General features: G+C 40.0%; 1 protein-coding gene and 1 long non-coding RNA gene across 2 annotated transcripts in view; both read left to right on the top strand.

Annotated features, from left to right (window-relative positions):
- Positions 1-23,779, top strand: part of LOC143510069 (uncharacterized) — a 102,683-nt gene that overhangs the window by 51,035 nt on the left and 27,869 nt on the right. Inside the window, exon 4 of the mRNA XM_076999073.1 lies at positions 17,955-18,759. Coding sequence (XP_076855188.1) covers positions 17,955-18,759 — 805 coding nt within the window. The remainder of the gene's footprint in view (positions 1-17,954; positions 18,760-23,779) is intronic.
- Positions 273-6,244, top strand: LOC143510091 (uncharacterized). Its single transcript, XR_013129897.1, has 2 exons — positions 273-992; positions 3,510-6,244. It is a non-coding gene; the product is annotated as an uncharacterized LOC143510091 (long non-coding RNA).

A 23,779-nucleotide genomic window follows, 5' to 3' on the forward strand; every position in this document is an offset into this window, starting at 1 on the left:
TCAGCACCTCAGCTGTGTATTCAGTTCTTTATGAGCAGAATGAGGTGTGTTGCACTGGGTGAGGGAGCAGTACTCCTCTAGATCTTATTGGTAATACTACTATTAAAAATCTCCAAACATACAAGTAAAAATACAATCATGGAGACTTTAATCCCAGATTGTAATAACAGGCCTTCAATGAGAAAAACAAACAATATTACAGAATACAAAACAAAATCACAAAACAATGTAAAAAAAAAAACCATCTTACAGAACAGAAACAATATTACAGAACAATATAACAGAACAGTACCTTATGCTAAGCTACATTCACATTAAAGGAGAAACCTTTAAGAACCTCCATTCACTTCACCACATGAGACAAGTGCCTCCATCTCTCCATCACACCACACCTGCACGTTAACTGTGCCCATCTTAAGCCCTATCCGGACGGGATTAGTTTTTCAGGGGGACGTCTGTGAAAAATATTTCACCCTTGTACTCAGTGATAAAACTCTTGCATCCGGACAGCAATTGAAAAAACAGGAGGACCCGTGAGTTTTTGGCTTTCTCGGTCACATGACATCGCCTTGTCACGTGATAGCATGTTTAATAATGTCACACTGCCAACTCTGATGATTCCTTTTTAACTTTTAACTTTACTACTGTTCAGTTCAGCATTTAAGATCTCCGTTTAAGTTAAGCTATTTTGTTAAACCAATACAGAAAACACATTATAAAAAATCGCTAATGAATGTAAATAGCAAAATAAATCCGTTAAATAAAATAAAATAAATCCATTAAAAAATCCAGTAAATCCATTTTCGCTCGCCGCTGTCTTTACGTGGATCTCCGTGAAAACGCGCGCCCAACGTGTAACTACGGTGCGTGGCAGTGGACATATAGCTGTTTTATTAAACGCGAGGTGATGTCTGCATGTATAAACTCAGACATGTGGATCCGGACGGGACTAAAATTACCAGACGACCACGGAGTACAGCGAAAAACAGTAGGTAATTCCGCCTGTAATTTTCTCTGAGGACGTCTGAGAAAAACACGGACATGCTCGTTCCGGACGGGATTAAAATCACAGAGGGATTAGTTTCTCAGGGGGTCCTGGGGTAATTTTCTCTTTTACGGGGGGTCCTCTGTGATTTTGGTCCCGTCCGGATCCACATGTCTGAGTTTATACATGCAGACATCACCTCGCGTTTAATAAAACTATGGAGTGATTTTTGTTTCAATAGTTCCACAAAAGCAAAAGTAAATCCAAGAGCAGAAAATATATGTTATGAATGCAAAAAAAAAAAAAGTATATATTTTTTATATAATTGGTTATTTGAAACTTATTTTCGTTTGCATTTTGACAAGTTTTTGGTTCCATTGTTTTTGTTTTTTTGGATTTTCCCAGTAAGGTCTTTTGCTTCTGGAATCTCTCTTTGCTTCTGCTTCGTTTTTTGCTTCTGACTTTTGGAACACATTTCACGTGTGGGAGGGTCTTAGATGAAGGCGTTCCTCTGCAATCTCCATTGGTCACTGATTCCGGACTGACACAGAGCTCTGGGACCAAGCCACGCCCACCCCACCAGCTTCCCAGCGTTTTCAAACATGGCGGAACGCGGTGGTTCTGTTTCACAGTAGCATGTAAACTAAGTTTTACCATAAAAGTTTATACAAAGGTTATAATTAATTGGTAAATGGTCTGTAGATATTGCAAATGTACACTGTATAATAACTACATTAAGCATGGCAGTTAATATTTAGCACACTTCACCAGCGCGAGCTTTTAAAAATTTTAGTGAACTGGATGCAGGCATGAAAATCTGTCACCTTGCGGCGAAATTCGCCGTTTTGAAGTTTTCATATTTTGCGGTAAAACAAACTCTTATGAAAAATAGGTAGATAGTAAAATAAGAAACAAAATTTTTTTGTAGTTCTAAATGATGAACCCTGGTATTTTTTACACTCATTTTCGCTGCTGATGTATTTATTGGTTCATTAAGATGTAATGGTTTTGACTGAGCCATCTGGAATGGCGAAAGCGGCTCGCGTTTACGGATCTGGCTCCATATATTGACAAGACAGGTCAATATTTTTCAGCGCGACATTACCGTGAGAGAAGTCAACAGGGAAGAGCGTGTTTAAAGCTAGCCTTTAAATTATTTTTAATTTAATCGCTGCTGTAGCTTCTGTCACCGTTTTGCTACATTCACAATAGTAGCGACTTACTCGCTCCTCCTGGATCATTCGCTAGCGTCCCCGCGGGTCTAAAGTGAGAAGGAAACTAATCCGCACTCTGCGTTTCAATGGACTACTGTTCTTACTCCCACCCCTCCAAGTTAAAATATTTTTGTTTTTATCTCTGAGTCGGACAGTGTCTGAATGTCATGTCTGACATGTTTTATGTTTAGTATCTCTATGTTCAATGGTTCAATGAATATTGTTCACTTCTTAATAAAATATGGACAGCACAAGATGCATGTGATGTGTGTTTGTGTGTGGTACCTGCAGAACACTGAAAAACTGTGAGTGAACAAAGCTGGTTGTATATAGGGTGGCCACTTTTCAGTATTGCTTTAATTTTGGTATTTGGCTTTAATTTTGGTATTTTTTACTATTATGAATTTTACTATATTTGGCATCACCTCTCGTACACCAGCTGCCCCCCACCCCCCGTCCGTCGCCATACCAGATATTGCAAATACTCATATTTCTTCCACACATCAATGTTCTCTCCATCCAGTTCACTAAAATTTTAAAAAGCTCGTGCTGGTGAGCATGCTTAATGTAGTTATTATACAGTGTACATTTGCAATATCTACAGACCATTTAGCAATTAATTATAAACTTCGTATAAACTTTAATGGTAAAACTCAGTTTACATGCTGCTGTGAAACAGAACCACCGCTAAACGCGGTGAGGCTGGTGGGGTGGGCGTGGCTTGGTCCCAGAGGCGGTCTCAGAGCTCTGTGTCAGTCCGGAATCAGTGACCAATGGAGATTGCAGAGGAACGCCTTCATCTAAGACCCTCCCACACGTGAAATGTGTTCCAAAAGTCAGAAGCAAAAAACGAAGCAGAAGCAAAGAGAGATTCCAGAAGCAAAAGACCTTACTGGGAAAATCCAAAAAAACAAAAACGATGGAACCAAAAACTTGTCAAAATGCAAACGAAAATAAGTTTCAAATAACCAATTATATAAAAAATATATACTTTTGATATATTTTTTCTGTTTTGCATTCATAACATATACTTTCTGCTCTTGGATTTACTTTTGCTTTTGTGGAACTATTGAAACAAAAATCACACCATATAAAACAGCTATATGTCCACTGCCACGCACCGTAGTTACACGTTGGGCGCGCGTTTTCACGGAGATCCACGTAAAGACAGCGGCGAGCGAAAATGGATTTACTGGATTTTTTAATGGATTTATGTCATGATGCTCATTGTTTCATTTAGCAGTCTCAACAGGTTGCTGAACAATTTTACTGCCTTATCATTCTGTGCTTGTAACTGCTTTGTATTTAAGGCATGTCTCAGCATTCGAATGAGGGGAATGACTTTGAATCCTGACACTCTCCGTTCCTCTGATAACTCTGTGGTTGCTTCTTTGAAGGTAGATAACACACCCAGACACTCATTAATGGTGTGGTATTCTTCTTAAGTCAAAGGTGTCACATGTGTCTTCAGTGTGACTATAAGCAGCACCAACTGGTTCTCTTTGCTGGTACAATCTCTGCAGCATGGCAAAAGTGCTTTTCCAGCAGGTCTCTACTTCCTGAATAATCTTAAGTGTAGGCCTACCCATTTGCCCTTGTATTTGTATTTGTGTTTCTTTGGCAGTTGTGCTGGATCTGAAATATCTAGCGATCTTTCTGGCCTTTGATGTGATTTCCTCCAATACAGGCGTTTTATCCATGCCTTTCTTTACAATCAAATTCATAGCATGTGCAATGCAGATTGTGTGACGCGTTTTTATAATTCCTGTGCATGCCACCATATTAGATGTCTGATTGAAATGCACAATATATGTTTTTTTTCTTGTTTATGACACAAAGAGAGGTTAGGTGCCTTCCTCAAGGGCACTTCAGTCATGGTCTCAGGCCTGGGAACCGAACACACCACACTCCATTCACCAGTTCCATAACCACCAGACCATGACAGCCTTAGGAAATGAAAAAATATGAATGTAGGTGTTGTGAGCTTTAAACAGCTCTAGAAAGAGATCCAGACATGTGAAGTGAAGGCAGAAGCTTGAAACGGTCATGTAAAGGTAATATTGATTAAATAGAAAAAGCTGTTGCCCAGCAATTATGCCTATATCTGCATAGGCATCACATATTTGAAAAGTTCCAATCTGGTTTTAGGCCCCATCACAGTACTGAAACAGCATTAGTTAAAGTAACAAATGACCTCCTCCTTGCTTCAGATCAAGGTTATGTATCGCTGTTAGTGCTTCTTGATCTTAGTGCAGCTTTCGACACAATTGATCATAGGATCTTGCTAGAAAGGTTAGAACGCTGGGTTGGAGTCTCTGTCACAGCCCTTTCATGGTTTCATTCTTACTTAACAAATCGCTATCAGTTTGTAGAGCTCAATAATATTCCATCCAAACGTACAACAGTTAAATATGGGATCCCGCAAGGCTCCATTCTAGGACCACTATTATTTACACTATATATGCTACCATTGGGCACAGTTATAAACAAACATGGTGTCAATTTTCACTGCTATGCAGATGACACTCAACTTTACATATCAGCCAAACCTGATGACAAACTCAGTTTAAGAAAAATTGAGGCCTGTGTAAAAGATATTAAATGCTGGATGTCTCTAAACTTCCTCCAACTTAATGAGGACAAAACAGAAGTTCTTCTTCTGGGCCCTAAGGCCTCAAAACAGAAAATTCCAGATCTAATGCTTAATCTCGCAGGCTACCCCATTACACCTGGCACAGTAGCCAAAAACCTAGGCGTCATACTCGACTCTGACCTATCATTTGATAAATACATAGATAATACTACTAGGATAGCTTTTCTACATCTCCGTAACATTGCTAAATTAAGAAATGCATTATCACAGGATGATGCGGAAAAATTGGTGCACGCCTTTGTTAGCTCTAGATTAGACTACTGCAATGCACTACTGTCAGGATGTTCAAATAGGAATCTAAATAAACTTCAAATAGTTCAAAATGCCGCAGCCAGGGTTCTGACCAGAACTAGAAAATTTCAGCATATCAGTCCAGTCCTATCAGCCCTGCATTGGCTCCCAGTTAAATTCCGTATTGACTTTAAAATTCTTTTATTAACTTATAAAGCATTGCACGGGCTTGCTCCTGAGTACCTTCAGGAACTTATTTCCTATTACGAACCCCCACGCCCACTAAGATCACAGGGTGCTGGTCTTTTATTAGTTCCAAAAATTAATAAGGTAACAGCAGGGGGAAGAGCCTTTTCTTGTAAGGCCCCCCAGCTTTGGAATAATCTTCCTAAATGCGTCCGGGACTCCGACACAGTCACAATCTTTAAGTCTAGGTTGAAAACCCACTTATTTAGTTTAGCGTTTGATAATTAATATCCCCCTTAGATAAAAGTACAGATCCAGGGGTTCATAGACAAAGGGTTTTATGGTAGACTGGGGCGCTGGTGCTGTCGTCCTGTCACTGCTCGTGGTCACTCAAGTTTGTTGACAGTGCAGTGGACGGATGCCATTGTCTCAGAATGCCCCCAAGCCTATGTTACCTTCTGGTTCTGCCTTTTTAGCTAGGCTGTAATAATTTAACTAAATGCCGGAGTTGCTGCCACACTCCGGAAATGTTTATAATTTTACCTGTCCTGTATATGTCCTCATACAGAGCTAATTTTCCCTGTTTCATTTCTCCACATGGCTGCCCGCCTGTTTGAGGAATAATGAGATGAGGAGACCAGCGATCCATCCTGAGCCAGCCACCTCCTGCCTAACCGGATGCATACATCATGATGGACATTATTACATATTTTTCATTTTCTTTCTCTTCTTTCTGTCTAAATTGTTGTTGTTGTTGTCATGGTGACCGGTGTCGGCCAGAGGAGGATGGGTTCCCCCCCTGAGTCTTGGTTCCTCTCAAGGTTTCTTCCTCATGCAAAAACTAGGGAGTTTTTCCTTGCCACTGTCGCCCTTGGCTTGCTCACTGGGGGCTAGGACTCGGCACTTGTAAAGCTGCTTTGTGACAACAACTGTTGTAAAAAGCGCTATATAAATAAAATTTGATTGATTGATTGATTAACAGCATTGTTCCTCCGTCAGCAGTGGAATTATTTCATGTTGTCCTGTCGTTGTAGCATTGTGTTCATCCCTCAGGTTTGCATGGCCCATGATAGAATCTTAGGGTTGTTTGTCTCTCTATGTAACTGTTGACTGCTTGTTATTGTATCCCTAACTTATTAGTTCATGGGTTTTGAATTTGTGCAATTTATTAATTAAATTATCTATTTTCCCTGAGACTGGTATAATTTCTCACTTTTTTATTTGCATTCCTCGCCCATCACATTAGCATATTTAAAACATTTAAAAATATATTTTTTAATTATACTTTAAAAAATAAACATCTTTCCCTCAAAACAAAATAAAACTAAAAAGTGGACATTTGTGGTTCAGTGGGGTTCAAGAGTAAAGGGTCATTGGGTCAACAGTGGGCATTTCCCTCTAATTGACTGAACATTAATCCACGGTGTGGAGGAAACACTGAGCCACACAGTGAGCTCTTAAACAGTGAGCTGTAACGTCTATGGTACTATGAACAGAGCACAGATCTCACCTGAGCTGTGACATCTATGGTATTATGAACATGAACATCATGGACTCTTCAGCTGACACGATCACTCATCTGCATGTGCCACCTACTCTCCAGATAAGATTCCTGGTTGCCATAGAGACTTTAGTGAAGAGTGCATCAGCACCTCATTAATCTCTCCTGCACAACTGTATTTAGATGTTTCCTCTGTTTACTAGAACTACCAAATGGATCTCACTGAATAATCTGAGCACCTCTGCTAAATGTTAGGTTAGTCATTTCATAAGTCTTACAAACTACAATTGCTAATTTAACACCTTAATTAAAAGTAAAACGTAACTTTATTCGTTATGTGTTCGTTTGTCATTCAGCGCTGAACAAAGGAGGATTGGTTTCCTTCCTGAGTTATTATCTGTCACGGTACAGCCCCTGACCCCTCCCATTTGGGCGTGTGTTTATGTCATCTACGTCTAGACGTCTGCATCTGTGTAGCTGGGTGTGGTTGTGTCCAAGTGTGTTCATCAGTCTCACCTGTGGCTCGTCTCGTCATCACTCGGGGATTATGTGGTCTGTCTATTTAATGTGCATTCGCGCAGTGTCCCGTGCTCGTCTTTGTTTGAGTCTCCAACACTTAATGTTTACGTGTTTTACGTGTGCTGTCTGCGCCATCTGTGTTACAATTAAAGTGACGTTTGTGCATAATTGCTGGACTCGTGCCTCGTCCTTCGCCCTGCGCCCGCTTACATTATCAAGGTTTCTTTCTCTTGATCTCAATAAAGAATCAGTTGACATGGTCACCTTGGCTTGTGTGTTGGTCATTAGCAGCTCACTCGGATTCATAAAATTTCTGTGAAGATTTATGATGAATCATGTTGTTAAAAGCACCATACAAATAATTCAGAATTAGATTTTTGAAGTTTTATGAAAGTTAAAACTTTAGTGAAAACCTTAGATGTCTTCACTACTCACATCTCTTCACTAAATTACGTAGTGTTTTCCAGATTGGGTTCCAGAGCTGCGCTCAGTTTCTGCCAGAAGTCCTGGGTTTCCTGCTGTGATCTGGGCCAACTGAGGTATGTGTGTTTCTTAACTAGACTTCTCATCCTGTAGTGTGGAGATAACTGATGTGGTGGAATATCCTCCAGGAACACCAGGATGAGGATGTCATTTTTCTCATCAAACAGGCGGAAACTTGCCACCGGGATCTCTCTGGAACATCACTCGCTCTCCAGGTAGTGGCCACTGATCACACAGATGGTCTTGCGGCTGCCGTAGATGCCGTCCACGATGTTGTCTATGATGGGTTTTCCTGGCTGGAAGTCCCTGTGGTGCAGACATAACCTCCAGCCCTGCTCTCCCTAAACAACCTGCCATCTCAGGAAGTGATAGAGGATCAGGGTCAGAAGAACCAAGATAAATCTCCACATCAACAGTAGGCTACAGGAGTTTATATCAAGATCTATGAGTCGACTACCTCTGAGATTGGATGGGTAGCTGCATGTGAACTGATCAACATTTACAACTTGCGTATCATTGTTGGTGATTGTCCAGATAATGAATCAGGTATTGTCACATTCACACGAAAAATCATTTACTTGTATATCCAAATAGGATAACTTTGGAAGGGATTCAATCACAGTCTCGTTAATAACACTTATTGAATTTCTTCTAATCCACAAACTTCATTGCCCTGGCTAAAACTCCTGGCTCTAGATTTTTTATTTGGTTGTCTTGTAAAAGTAAACATTGAAGGGAATGCAAACACTTAAAATCACCTTCGTGGATTAAATTTAGTTTGCTGTGAAACAACTCTAAATATGCTAGATTAGGGAGACCCTTCATGAAATAACCTTTTAAAGTAAACAACCTACCTAAGCCAGTATGGAGTCTCTTAAGATTATATAATTGTTTGAAAAGACAAAAATCTATGGAAAGAAATTAGTCTCAAAACTCCTTACAAATGTGTTAATGATAATCCACAAATTACACATATATCACAAATACACAGTGGTGGACAGTAACTAAGTAAATGTAATTCGTTACTGTACTTAAGTAACATTTCCATGTATCTGTACTTTACTCAAGTACTTTTATTTGGTAAGACTTTATACTTTTACTTCACTACATTTCAAAGCGAAAATTTGTACTTTTCACTTCGTTACATTTACAGAAACATCTCGTTCCTTTTTCATTTTTAAATCAACGTTTAATAAAATACCGAAAGGTAAAAGTGTACCATGTCACAGACTATAACCAATCAGCGCTCAGTAAGAGATTAAGATTTGTACGCAAAATGGCTGAGGATCTGACATGGCTGCAACAGATGTCTTCCGCCAACACCCCTGGCCTTATTTAGCCGAAGTGTTTGTATTCCTCGAAAAGAAGAATTATTCGTATTCCTCCTCTGCATTCCGAAGAACACATCGCTGTCATCATTTATGAACTCGCTGTCAAACTTGAAAAAACACATCGAAGTAAGTTCACCATTAGATTAGTAGGTTTATATACCCCGGTTAATTATATCACATTGAAGTACACTACATTTAACAGATGCTTTTATCCAAAGCAATGTGCTAGTACCCGAATTGCAATCTGTGGATATGCTAAGCGCCAGTTTAACACAGGAGACTCCCACATCAAACGTTAAAGCCGGGGACACATACACGCGAATTTGGCCAAGCGAAGCGAACTTCGCAATTTATTCATATGAGGGAGGCGAAGGCAAGTAAATATGAGCGAAGCAAAATTATTAAAATTATTATTAAAATTATTATTATCAGGTTTGGGGGGCGGGGCGGCGGCATGTGTGTAAAATGTTGGCGGGGTGGCGGCGAGTGTAAATTGTTGGACACAAATTAAGTATTATGTCGCGATCGATCGCCAGTGGTTGGCGCCACAGCGAACTAGTAACTCATTGAATCATAGATGTAGATCAGAGGTAAATAAACTAGATTTTTTTTCAGTGTGAGAAATCGGATGTATGTGAAGTGTAGTGCGAGTGAAAACGGTCTCTGGTAAAGACAGTCAATGCGTGTGTCTCACGCTCATTGCGTGAGAGTTGGCAACTCTGATTATTATTATATTAATTATTCGGCCAAGTTTAATATTATGAGTTCAGTTGGTAGGGCTGCACACAGTTCTAGTTCTAGGTGCTAGAGCTTCTAGCTTCCCTGTCCCGCCATGTGGTGGACAACATAGAACCTCAGAAAAAGTCCCCCAAGCTAGGACTGAAGTGGCCAGTTCGAAATTATTGTTCTGTTTGGTGGTGAATTATGTTTTTATATAAAACTGTTTGTCCACTTGTCTACCTTTCTAGTGTGAATTATTAATATGGATAAAGTTTGGAGATGAATGTTGTGAGGATAATATAGGCTAGTTTTGTGTATTTTGTGTTTGCTAGGCAAATGTAAGGCACTGTTTCCTGTTCACCTTTTGATCGAGTAGGCCTAGGGGTTTTGATGTGACGCTAAGAAAAAAAAGGTTTTTACTTTTACTTTTAATACTTAAGTATTTTTGAAGGCAGATACTTTTGTACTTCTACTCAAGTAAAAAATTGAGGTGAATACTTTTACTTTTACTTGAGTAATATTCAATGCAAGGTAACTGTACTTTTACTCAAGTACATAATTGGTGTACTTCGTCCACCACTGCAAATACATTTCACTGTTCACAAATAAATACATTTCATTTTGTGTCTCACAACCAGAAATTTGTACAAACACTGTTCAAATTTTATAAATACATCATAATTTGTATGTGAAACTGAATATGTTTCATTTATATTTACTTGCATATTTTTTAAAAGCTTAAATGGTGCATCTGCATTTGTGGATCACGTTGTTTTTTTGTTCATTTCCTCTCGCGTATTTTGGGTTTTGAGACTTTCCTTGCACATTTCTGCACCCTATCTAGTGATGGCAAAACGAGGCTTCATGAACCAATGGGGCTTTCCAGCTCAAAGGTTCACCAAAAGGTTTATTACCCGAAGCTTCGTTGACTCGTTCTCACTAGTGACACCTGCTGTGCAAAAGGATATATGACAGACTCAATTCATTCTGAGTCAGAGAAAACTGGAATGTCTGTGTATAAAATAAAACATTTTTGCCACATCCCAATGAATATAAAAGTGTGTTTTACATGGAAATATTATTATTTGAGTGATGTGATGTTGAACACGTAAAATAAATACTTCAAATAAATGCTTGTGGAACTGGGAGTACAAGAGTGCTTATGGAACTGAAAGACAGGAAACTGCAACAGATGGAACAAATATAAATTACTGATTTTTATTTTTTTAAATGAAGCTTTTTAACAGTGTTGGGGTTGAGTCGATTCCTTTTCTTAGACACCTTAGAAGCCTACCTAGCTTACAACTAGCTTAGGGTCTATAATAATACGAATAATAAATAATAGCTGATCTAATCTATTTTATAACAGAACTTTAACCACTAACTCTAACTAACCAATGCACACCTCTCACAACACCAACTCAAAACCCACAAAGGGCCGCAAGACTCAACCCCCCTTTATGTGGTTGTGACACTCAAAATGAAACGATGACGTAGCCCACTGAATCCATATATGTAATGCTGCAGGCCGGAGCCCTGGTGGGCGGAGCATGTGTAAATCATTTTCGACTGCAGCCAATCAGATACTAGACTTTCGTTGTCAATCAATTATCAGCCAGAGTTAGCTGTCAATCATTTTTTACTGCAGCCAATCATCTTAACAGATCTGCCAAAAGAAGGCGGAAACTGCATGGAGAAGCTCTTTAAACAGAAGTATTGGCCTTCAGTTCTGGGGCTCGAAGTTTAAATTTCTGCCCGCATTTAATTTTTCACCATCAATATTTTTTATGTGAGGGCGTTCAATTGTAGTGAAGTAAAACTACTTGGGTCAAAATGTACTCAAGTAAAAATAAAAATGACATATTTCAAAAAGAGTTTATACTTGGCGATTGATCACGATATAATACTTAATTTGTGTCCATTTACAACCCCCCTCCACTAACAATTTACACTCGCCACATATATAGATATGATGCAATACGTGCAATAAAGGGGAAAAAAAACATTAAAGTGCCATTCCAGAATAACAAGTGAGAAGTATTTTAAACTTTGATTTAAAAATGTCTAAAGTCATGGCTCTTCTAATGTTTTTATTCAGCTACTTTTGTGCAAGAGCGGCATATACTTCTGTTTAAAGAGCTTCTCCGTGCAGTTTCCGCCTTCTTTTGGCAGATCTGTTAAGATGATTGGCTGCAGTAAAAAATGATTGACAGCTAACTCTGGCTGATAATTGGCTTAATAAAAATTGATTGACAACGAAAGTCTAGTATCTGATTGGCTGCAGTCGACAATGATTGACACATGCTCCGCCCTTTACCCACCCAGGGCTCCGGTCTGCAGCATTACATATATGGAAAGACACACTTCCCAGTGACCTCAGATATGTTTTATGATTGACCAGATGCGAGTTCAATTAGTTCTAAGTCTGTTTGCTCTTTCTAAGTACCCCGGATATTTTCCCGACCTGAATTTCAACCTGAATTTTTTGGATGTCACCGATTTTTTCAAGAAATCATAGTTTCGGGTAGAGGTTCTGGTGAAACTGATTTATCTCATATTAACTCCATAATTTTCCCTATTAATTACAACTAACACAGTTGTTGTGTTTTCCACTGTATTTAACAGCTCTGTTGCAAACTATACAGCTTGCTGTAGTTTCATTTTCTGCAGTAAAATAAAGCCAAACGGCGCATCTCTTCCTCTCAGACATTTCAATACTCCAGGTGCGCTGCTACGTGCTGTGTGACTTTTTTAAGCGATTAGCAACAAATCTACCGACTTTTTGTGGTGTTATTGGAGACTTTTGTAGACTCTGAGACGAACACACGTGGTCTTCAGTTACTGTCCTCAGCGAGCAGCGGGTGCTGCCTTGAGCCCCGTCCCACAACACTCACAATGCAGTCTGACAGTCAGAGCAGACCCGCACCGCTCCACGTCCACGCTGCAAATGAACTGCGCATGCCCAAAGTCGCCGCTGACCCCGCCCCGTATTTACAGAGCCGGATGTAAATATAAATGCGTCTTCAGTGTAATACAAATGTAACCCCTCCCTAAAGGCGCCCAATATAAATTTAGGGGGCGTACATCTTAAAATACAATGAATTGAAGTTTTAAATACCCTTTAGATAAATAACTTAACGTTTCACAGATGACACAAGGGTGCCTCCATAACCGTTTCAACACTTCATTAAACCCTACAGTGTAAATGCCGACATTTATAAGAAATAGCCCACACAAAGGGGTTTGTAGAAAATAAAAGATGGAGCGATTTCCTGTCTTTTTATTTTCTGATATATGAATAAAACAAAAGAATAAATTCAAATCCAAAATCAAGTTTTAAATAAAACACTCCCACTTCAATATATATATTACATATATATATAGGGCTTATGTGTTCCCCAAACGTGGGAACATGACATAAAATAGAATGCACAAACAGAACCACTGTAGATTTAAACCGTACGTATTAAACCCTGAGCTTAGTAAACAGGAAAACGAATGAGAGATTAAAAAAACACCCATAACACAGTTCAAGCGCTTTTCGTTGGGGCCCAGTATGTTGGTGCACTTATTACTCCACTTCGAACGGCGGAAATGAAAGTGAATTGAATGGGTCAACCCAGTCAGTTGGCTCGTTACTCACAGTTCACCTCGAGATCACAGTTCACGGAGATCCCAGGCGTAACGCAGCAGTCCTCAGCACTCATGCCGGCCGACAACGTAGTCCGTGCGTGACAGTAAGTTCAAAGCACCGTCCACGTTTAACTCGCACACGATGCCCGGCCTTGCCGCTCCAGACAGACACGAGGAAACGCAGTGACACCAGCTCGTAGTCCTTCTCTAACCTCTCCAATCCGTCCCAGAACCCCGGGAGAGAGAAAAAATGCCGCGAAAACAGAAAAGGCCTTTGGGAAAAGCAGTTATTTTATACTTACAATAAAAACAAAGAAGATAATACAAATACACAGGACATTTTTAAGGGTCCTACACAAAATAAATCACTTAATTTAACTCACACCGTCTCAGTCAGTCACTCAAACATATTTAGGGTATTTTACTCATTTTTCTCTCCCACAACGGTATTCTTTTTACTTTTATATTATGCAAATTAGGCAATGATGCCATTTTGTGACTTTTAGGACAGCCAATAGCGACTTTCCTTACTGAGGAGTTGGCAACGCTGCTCTTACAGACAGACATAGTTGCCAGGTTCGCGGTTTTCACGCCAAATTGGGCTTGTTTTGAAAGTCAATTCAGGGGGCGCGGGGTGCGTTTTTTTGGGCTACTTTTGAGTTGGTCTACCGCGGGAGTTTACAAGTCTACACTAAGCGATATAATACTCGATCGCGATATAATACTTAATTTGTCTCAATTTTACACTCGCCAGCCCCACCCACCCCCCGTCGACAACTTTGCGCTTTGGGCTAGTTTAGACTTCTGAGGGGCGGGTTTTAAACTGACTTTGTGCGGGATAGTTTTGTAGGACCTGACAACCCTGCAGAGAGGAGACTTTGATGAATCCACGTACTCAGCAGTCGGTGCGTGCGAGAGAGTTAAAAAGTTTAAGTATTAATCTTTTTACACGAGTGTTGCTCAAAATCAATACCAGCTTTGGTATTGATATTTGGATCAATCCGCCCACCTCTACCTAACATCACCATCGGACATTACAGACCACAGGTTTCCTTATTCTCAATATCAGCATTGGGCGTTTAGTGGACTTGCGCCTATTGTCTCCTGTTTGGAAGTGTTGGACTACTGGTTGACCTGTAAGTACTTAACTTAGTAATACGTACCACTAACACATTTTAACCAAATCTTAACCAGACTATTTTGTTCGTTCCGTTACCGCACGGTTGAATCTCGTGTCTTGACTAAGTTAATGGAAAATTCAACGTGTTAAACTGTTTTTATAATGGATGTTCTAGCGCTAACTAACCCAGCCAGATAACGTAGCTACTTATTTGATACTATACGAATATAATTATATTTGGGTTTTTTTGTTTAGTAGCTCAGTGGTTCCTGTTACAAAACTAAAAGCATATATGCTGGTTATATTGTCCGGTTTTATTACAGTAGCTTTATGTATGATTTAATAGCTTTTATGCTGTTATAGTGGATGTATTGTAATGTTACATACATTTGATTTAGTTTGGTTATTCATTGAAGTATTTTTACGTTTAGGTGAAATCATATAGATAGATATATACGGGTGTACTTTTCCTAAGCACATTAACAACATTTGGGAGCAGCTTTGACGCTTTCAACCCATCTGTCATTTTCTCCAGTTGTTTATACATTGTTAGTTATCAGTGATAGCCAATATGAGATCAAATATACATTTTACAAAAACATTATGTTGGTGTTTATAGGAAGCTATGCTTTAGTGCAGGCATGTTCAAAATCCGGACCGGGGGACAATATGCGGTCTGCCAGCTAGTGTTGCACGGTATACCGATACTAGAGTAGTATCGCGATACTTCGTCATTAAAAACGGTACTATACCCAGTTTGCTTAGTATCTGTGCTATAGGACTAAGTGCGTTTTTTTTTTAAGAGCAGTATTTCCAAAGAGTGCCACACGGGGGCAGTGTGCGCGTACAGCAGTGCAGCGCTTGCCTCCTCTCTGCAGAATAAGAAGAAACCGTGTACAATGGCTGATAATACAAGCAATATTGCAGGCCGTCCTCAGCTTGTTGAAAAACTACACGCACGAAGCAAAATATGGAATTATTTGCATACATTTCAGACAGTCATGGCAACCCCGTGGACACATCAAAACCGGTCTACAAACGGTGCTTTAAAGCTGTACCAACCAAAGGAGCTAATCGATTCTTTTTACATAAAATGCGCTTTCGTTTGACCCACCCAAGGTGCCGTAATGCACAGAACAGTTGGTAATGCTGAAATGGCAGCTAAAACAAACGCAGTGTGTTCGCAGCTCATCTTAATTAAACAAGGAAAGCAGCAGAAGTGCTGTGTGGAAATACTTTGGATTCGAAGCAGATACAGATGGAAAACCGAAGGACATGAACAAGCCAGTTTGCAGGCGGTGCTTTCGGAATATTTTAACGAAGGGCGCTAAAGCCTGGTTTATACTTGACGCGCCACGAGCAGCGCGAGGGTCCGCGCGGTGAAAATGATGTAATCGCGGTAGCCTCGCGCGCTGTCAATTCGCGAGGTCGTGCGCCGCAGCGCAATGAACAGTCATGTTTGTAGGGTTCATACACCAACAAGGTGGAATTAAAGCACTTGTACTTCACTTTCAAGGTCCATTTCAATATTTGTCAGCACGTTAAACTTTAGTTAAATATTTATACATATACTCGAAATTATTCGCTTTTTTATCACATTATTTAATGGTTGTTTATTTTCAAAACGCCCAATTTTAACGTCTTCACGTTCTCTCATGTTTCGTCCTGGAATTACAAGAGGTTCGTATTTGTTAACGTAATACAAGAGAACGGTTCACTCAGACAGCTATTTGTTTCAAGCATTTTCAAGCACGCGGACAAGGTGTGCGGACTCGCGCGCTACGGTCACTCGCGAAAGTTTAAACCTAGCTTAACACAACGAATCTGGCCAAACACCTGAAGGCACGCATATTTGTACAAAACATTCCAAGAGGTTGGTGATTATTCCCATTTCTAGTATTATAGCATACAAAATTATGTGTCCGATTATGGTATCCTAGCAAATGTCATATTCTTGGTTTAAGAGCCGTAAGTGCGACAGCATACAGGGAGAAAAAAAGAGTGATCGTACTACAATGGATCAATCATCTGAATACTGAACTCTAATACTGAAGTTTTAGTTACTTAAAGAGTTAAAGTTGTTTAAAGTGTACTTAAAATACACTTTTTGCACTAGCCTTTTTTAACTTCTAAATGTGAATTCCAGAGTGCACTACTATTATTTATGTTAATTTATATTAATGTGCAATTATTTATTTTTCTGTTTTAATGTGGTAGGGACTACACCTTTTATTTATTTGACATTTGTGAAACAAAATACAATATTCATTTGTTTGTTTATAAAAAATAAATAAAAAGCCTTTAAAACGGAAGCACAGTATCTGACTTTGGTATCGAAAATCGTATCGAATTTCAATACTTTTTAAAGTATCGTATCGAAGTTGTAATTCTTAGTATCGTGACAACACTACTGCCAGCACAGTATAACATTTTTAGATTTTTATATAGCTATTTTATATTTCACCAGAAGATGGCAGTATATCTCGCCTGTACTGTAGATCTCAAACACTTTATACAGCTTTTACAGATATGCTGTAAAACTGACGGCAAGAAATGGCACGGAGATCTATGTTGAGAAACAGTTCGAATTAAGTAGATGTGTTAGATCTACATCACGTGCATGTTTTACTGTTTATGTCATTTTTAAGAAATGTGAAGTGTGGAAATTTAAAATTATTTCATTTTATCTTCAGTCCAACAAAAATGTTGATGAAGTTGTCTTAATAGTGAGAGATTTGAGATCTTCTGAAGAGGCGAGTTATATTTTAAATCTGCGACTGATACATTTCTCAGTATAATCCAGATAAATAAGCAACAGTTTAAAGCACACACACAGCCTACAGGTAGCCCTGTACCTTTTGGATTTGCATACATGATGCAGCCTTGTTTGTTTTTGGGTCTGCAACACCATGAGAAAGAAAGGAAGGAAAAGAACAACTTTGAAAATAAAGCCCTACAAAATAAAAGTTCCTATAGACTGGCACATAGAGTGGCACTGAACCAAACAGAAAGAGACACGTATCACAACATAGACAAATGTTTTCTTTTTAGTGAAGTAATGAAGCCTAGCACTGTCTCCTGATGGTCTTTAGCATGAATGTCTTTAGAATTAATTTAATTAATTTCTTTAGCATTATGCATAGCCCAAATGGTTCTTTGTCATGATTGATTCATCCTCATCTCTCAATGAATTTGCAATGTCTTTTTCCTCTAGGAATTAATGCTGTCCACTTTCCTAAACACGTAAACTTTACCTACATAAACACATTTATCTGTGAGGAGTATGTCAGACTGCTGAAATCAGTAAACATGGAAAAGGAGAAAAGCTACAACTGCTTAGAGTGTGGAAAAAGTTTTACTAAACACAGTAATCTCCAGAAACACCAGCGCATTCACACAGGAGAGAAGCCATATCACTGCTCAGAGTGTGGGAAGAGTTTTACTCAACAGAGTAGTCTTCATCGGCACCAGCGCATTCACACAGGAGAGAAGCTATATCATTGCTCCGAGTGTGGGAAGCTTTTTACTGCACAGAGTAATCTTCAATTGCACCAGCGCATTCACACAGGAGAGAAGCCATATCACTGCTCAGAGTGTGGGAAGAGTTTTACTGAACAGAGTACTTTTCATCGGCACCAGCGCATTCACACAGGAGAGAAGCCATATCACTGCTCAGAGTGTGGGAAGAGTTTTACTACACAGAGAAATCTTCAGCAACACCAGCGCAGTCACACAGGAGAGAAGCCATATCACTGCTCAGAGTGTGGGAAGAGTTTTACTACACAGAGTAGTCTTCAACAACACCAGCGCATTCACACAGGAGAGAAGCCACATCACTGCTCAGAGTGTGGGAAGAGTTTTACTACACAGAGAAATCTCCAGCAACACCAGCGCATTCACACAGGAGAGAAGCCACATCACTGCTCAGAGTGTGGGAAGAGTTTTTCTGAACGGAGAAGTCTTCAACTGCACCAGTGCATTCACACAGGAGAGAAACCATATCACTGCTCAGAGTGTGGGAAGAGTTTTACTCGACAGAGAAGTCTCAACGAACACCAGCGCATTCACACAGGAGAGAAGCCATATCACTGCTCAGAGTGTGGGAAGAGTTTTACTCGACAGAATAGTCTCAACGAACACCAGCGCGTTCACACAGGAGAGAAGCCATATCACTGCTCAGAGTGTGGGAAGAGTTTTACTACACAGAGTCATCTTCAACGGCACAAGCTCATTCACACAGGAAAGAAGCCATAACACTGCTCAGTGTGGTAAGTCAGAAACTTCTTTCTTCAGTTCTAGCTTACTGTACATTTTCTGCATTGCACTAATCTTCTTCTTTCGGCAATTCCCGTTTAGGGGTCGCCACAGCGGATCAAACTCCTCCATCTGGCCCTGTCCTGAGTGTCCTCCACTGACACACCAGCCACTCTCATATCCTCTAACACTGCATGCATAAACCTCCTCATAGTTCTACCTCTCCTCCTCTTGCCTGGAAGTTCTATCCTCAAGACCCTCCTACCAATATACCTCTCCTCCCTCCTCTGTACATGTCCAAACCATCTCAATCTCGCTTCTCTAACTTTATCTCCAAAACATGCTACATGTGCTGATCCTCTAATAAACTCAGTTCTGATCCTAACCTCGTCACTCCAAATGAGTATCTCAACATCTTCATCTCAGACACCTCCATCTCCCTCACCTGTCTCTTTGTCAGTGCCACTGTCTCCAGTCTATACAACATAGCAGGTCTCACTACTGTCCTATAGATCTTTTCTTTCATTCTAGCCGACACCCTTCTATCACAGATCACCCCAGACACTTTATGCCATCCACACCACCCTGCCTGCACTCTCTTCTTTACCTCTCTTTCACTTCCTCCATTACTCTGTACCCTCAACCCTAAGTAGGTAAACTCGTCAACCTTCAACCAAATCAACCAAATCAACTCCTTGTAACTCAGTGGTTCCCAAAGTGGGGGGCGCGCCCCCTAGGTGGGGTGCGGAGCTTGAAAGTAAAACGTGCACATGTGTCAATATTAGGGATGCACCGATTCCAATATTAATATCTGAAAAAATTCTAGATCGGGTATATGGGACAATGTGAACGATCCATAAAAACAGATCTATTCAGTCTAATTTTATGCTTGTATTGCTTGCTATTCGGAATTAGTTCAACCTTAATACTCGCGCTGGTGGTATTCCACTTAGTCCGTTTAGTTGCTGGTTGACCAAAATAAACCTGGGCTCCAGCATTACTTCACTGTTCATACATGAACTGGTGAGTTGTCCAAAGCTCATTTAATGCGTTACTTACAGAAATAAAATAAAGAGCAGTGGTCTGAGTCGGTCTACGGCAGAAAGCTAAAAAAAAACAATATTCCATACGCGCGCTCAACTCGCTCCCTTAAAGAGACAGTACACATATTTCTGGCTGTTACATGCTTTGTGCTCTGCGTGATGTCTGCGCTTGCAAACTAGTCGCATATGTATTGCTGTTTCTCTTATTTCATCTCTTTATTTATTTTAAATTATATTTAGAATTCTTGAACCATTTAAAAGGTTTCTTGCAGTTTATTTTTTTCATGTTTATAGTCAATAGGGGGGGGGGGGTGTAGGGGGGGGCGCAAAAATATTCTCATCCACTAAAGGGGGACACGGCAGAAAAAGTTTGGGAACCACTGTTGTAACTGGACCTGTCCACCGTCTGCCCTCTCATTCACACACATGTACTCTGTTTTACTCCTGCTCACTTTCATTCCCCTGCTCTCCAAAGCATATCTCCATCTTTCCAAGCTTACCTCCACCTGCTCCCTACTCTCACTACAGATCACAATGTCATCAGCAAACATCATAGTCCAAAGGGACTCCTGCCTAACCTTGTCCGTCAGTCTGTCCATGACAATTGCGAACAGGAAGGGACTCAGGGCTGATCCCTGATGTAGTCCTACCCCCACTTTAAACCCATCTGTCATTCCTACCGCACATCTCACTGCTGTCACACTGTTCTCATACATATCCTGCACTACCCTCACATTTTTTTCTGCTACTCCTGACTTCCTCATACAATACCACAGCTCCTGTCTTGGTACTCTATTGTAAGCTTTCTCTAAGTCAACAAATACACAATGTAACTCCTGTCCTTCCCTATACTTCTCCATTAACACTCTCAAAGCAAACATAGCATCTGTGGTGCACTTAGCTGGTATGAAACCATACTGCTGCTCTGCATTGCACTAATACTGCACTGTGTTAGTACAGAATGAAGCAGGCTGGACAGACTACATGTGATCCGCATTAAACACACACACACACACACTAAACTGCAGTTTCCGGTGTAGGGTACGCAGTGCCTGTGTTTGCCGCTCCTGTACCGGCATTTGTTCATTTGCAATTTGTTTATTTTATTTTGTTATTTTTTGTTTGTTCTGTTTACCGCATATGTTTACCAACTGGATATAGCGGGCTTTGTTGATGTTGATCTCCGCTGTGTAGCTCAACTCATTTTCCACTTAAACACAAGCTCTGTGTTTACCTGTGGGCTCTGTCTGCGCTGGCCAGTTCCTCGCGACTTAACTGGGTGAGTGAGTTTCCTCTCTCTTGGTCGGTTGTCTACGATCAGACTGCAATCGGTAAAGTCCATTGCTGCTTGTTAGTCTGTGATTCTGGTCGGTGCATCAGGCTAATGCGGTGCATTGGGCTATTGTGGTGTAGCATTGGCTTACCGGCTAATGATATAGTGGTTGCTATGTTGGTCACCAGTATTATTGAGTCCTTCCAGTGAGTTTATTCTAAGGTAGACCTTTATAACCTGCGCTCTCCATCTCGGCTGGACTCCACCACCTACAGCAAATGTTTCTCTGCTGGTATTGCTCGTCAATCCCGGTATATCCATCGTGGTCCCAGACATCACCACCAACAATCATCTGCATCCAGTATTCCGGTTATCTTCAGTTCGGTCCGGCGTTCCAAAATCAGTTCATCAGGGTCCCAATACAGCGTGGATCTCGGCACTCTAAAAGAAATCACCCGGTCCAAACCTCTGGTTACTGCTGTCCACTGTTCATTTGTTCAACCTCGTTCCCTAAACCTGGCTGTGTTCAACTGCCATTCCATGACTGATAAAGCTGCATTTATTAATGATCTGATCGGACAACATCAACTGGACATTTTTCTTCTAACTGAAACCTGGCAAACACCTGATGATTACTACCAGCTAAATGCAGCTACTCCACCTGTCTTCAAACATCTCTCTGCCCCCAGACAGAGTGGTTGTGGTGGAGGTTTAGCTATTGTATTTAACAGCAAAATTAACATTAGTGTGTGCGCATTGCAGGAAACAGATGTAGTGGAGACACCCCAACTTTTTTGTATTTTCTATGACACCCGAAGGGATTCCTTCCCCACTGAACTGAGAAACAGACTCGCATCTCTCTGATTGCATGTAAAGATAAACACTGATTCTTTACCCAGCAACAGGTTCCCAAGGACCCCCATTCACAATGGTGCTTATCTCCCCTAGCTTAGAACTCTGACTTTATCTGACCTCCTGGGCTCGGAGAGAGGCTGGTCAAAATCAACCTTCTTCAGAGGACACTTAGAGCGCAGTCAGGAAGGACCATAAAACTCTAAATTCCAACCTTATCTGATTGCCCACAGTTTAAACCCATTATAAGTCCTGTGTTAAAATCCAGAGCTGAAGATACAGATATTTCAGAGATCTCTGTACTGTACACGGAATTGGGATTCAGCCTACAGGAATCAGCTCAGCGAATGCAGTCTAGAGACACCGAACTTGACTACCTTCCATACAAGGAAAGATTAATTATTCTTGAAACCAGTATTCACCTTTCCAGCCTTTAAGGACAAAGGACCACAGGACCATTAGGGCTGGCCCGAATAGCGTTTTTTGAGCTCCGGGTATTCACTGATTCGCACTGATTCGAAGCGAATATTCAAAGCTTCATTTTTAAATAAGACGGATAAAAAAATTTTTTAATTAAAAACGGATTAAAGTACGAAAAAATGTTGAGAATAAAAGGTATTGACAAAATTTAAAGAAAAAGAAAAGCATGACCTTATGTAGAAACAAAGAATAGTAATTTTATTTTACTATTAAAAGCCATAGGGACGAAGCCATACGGACAGCATGCATGAAGCCATACGGACGGTATGCACCTATACAGATGGGAGCTGTTAATAGGCTGGGCATTTTTTTTTGTGATTTAGCACCTAGTGTTGCCACATTACCCCTTACATTTTATTATATAAATCAGTTTCGAAGTGCCTGCATGTATAACATTACTGTTAATGTCAGACATAAGCAGCTTTGTCATGGCAAAACATGGCAGACACTATTTAAGCTAAGTTTGTTAGCAGGAATAATCTTGTTTTTTTTACACCGTCAAGAAATAATACTTATCGCATTTAGATGATTCCTCAAGCTTGATGTGCCACCATGATATGCCATCTGAATATCACATATTTGGCACACTGCCTTTGTCTTGTCTGCATTCAATTTAAAATGCTTCCAAACAGCTGAGCTTCTTGGCATTTTGCCTCTCATATACCGCCATTAACCTGAACGGAACTGTAATGTTAGAGTGAGGCGGAGCTAAGAAAAAAAAAAAACAGGAATATCCGAATACCAAAATTAAAAACCGAATACCTACTCAATGACCGAATGTCCAAATATCCAAATATTCGGGTCCAGCCCTAAGGGCCATGTGCCTCTAAATGTGAACACTGTGATATGTGGTTGATATAAAGACACAACTTATGATCTTTCATGTATTCATCTTATTAGAATACGTGTTACTGTGTAAACACACCACATTGATGCATAACCATGTATTATCATGTATGTGTGTGTATATATATATATATATATATATATATATATATATATATATATATATATATATATATATATACATATATATACAGTGAGTCCAAGAAATATTTGATCCCCTTGCTGATTTTCTTCGTTGGCCCACTAATAAAGACATGATCATTCTATACTTTTAATGGTAGATGTATTCTTACATGGAGAGACAGAATATTAAAAAGAAAATCCAGAAAATAAATCTAAGGAATATATATTAATTGATTTGTATTTCATGGAGTGAAATAAGTATTTGATCCCTTAGTATTCATTAGCAGTTCTGGCTTTTAAAGACCAGTTAGACACTCCCAATCAACTTGTTA

Source organism: Brachyhypopomus gauderio, chromosome 3 (assembly GCF_052324685.1).
Source record: "Brachyhypopomus gauderio isolate BG-103 chromosome 3, BGAUD_0.2, whole genome shotgun sequence".
Taxonomy (NCBI): domain Eukaryota; kingdom Metazoa; phylum Chordata; class Actinopteri; order Gymnotiformes; family Hypopomidae; genus Brachyhypopomus; species Brachyhypopomus gauderio.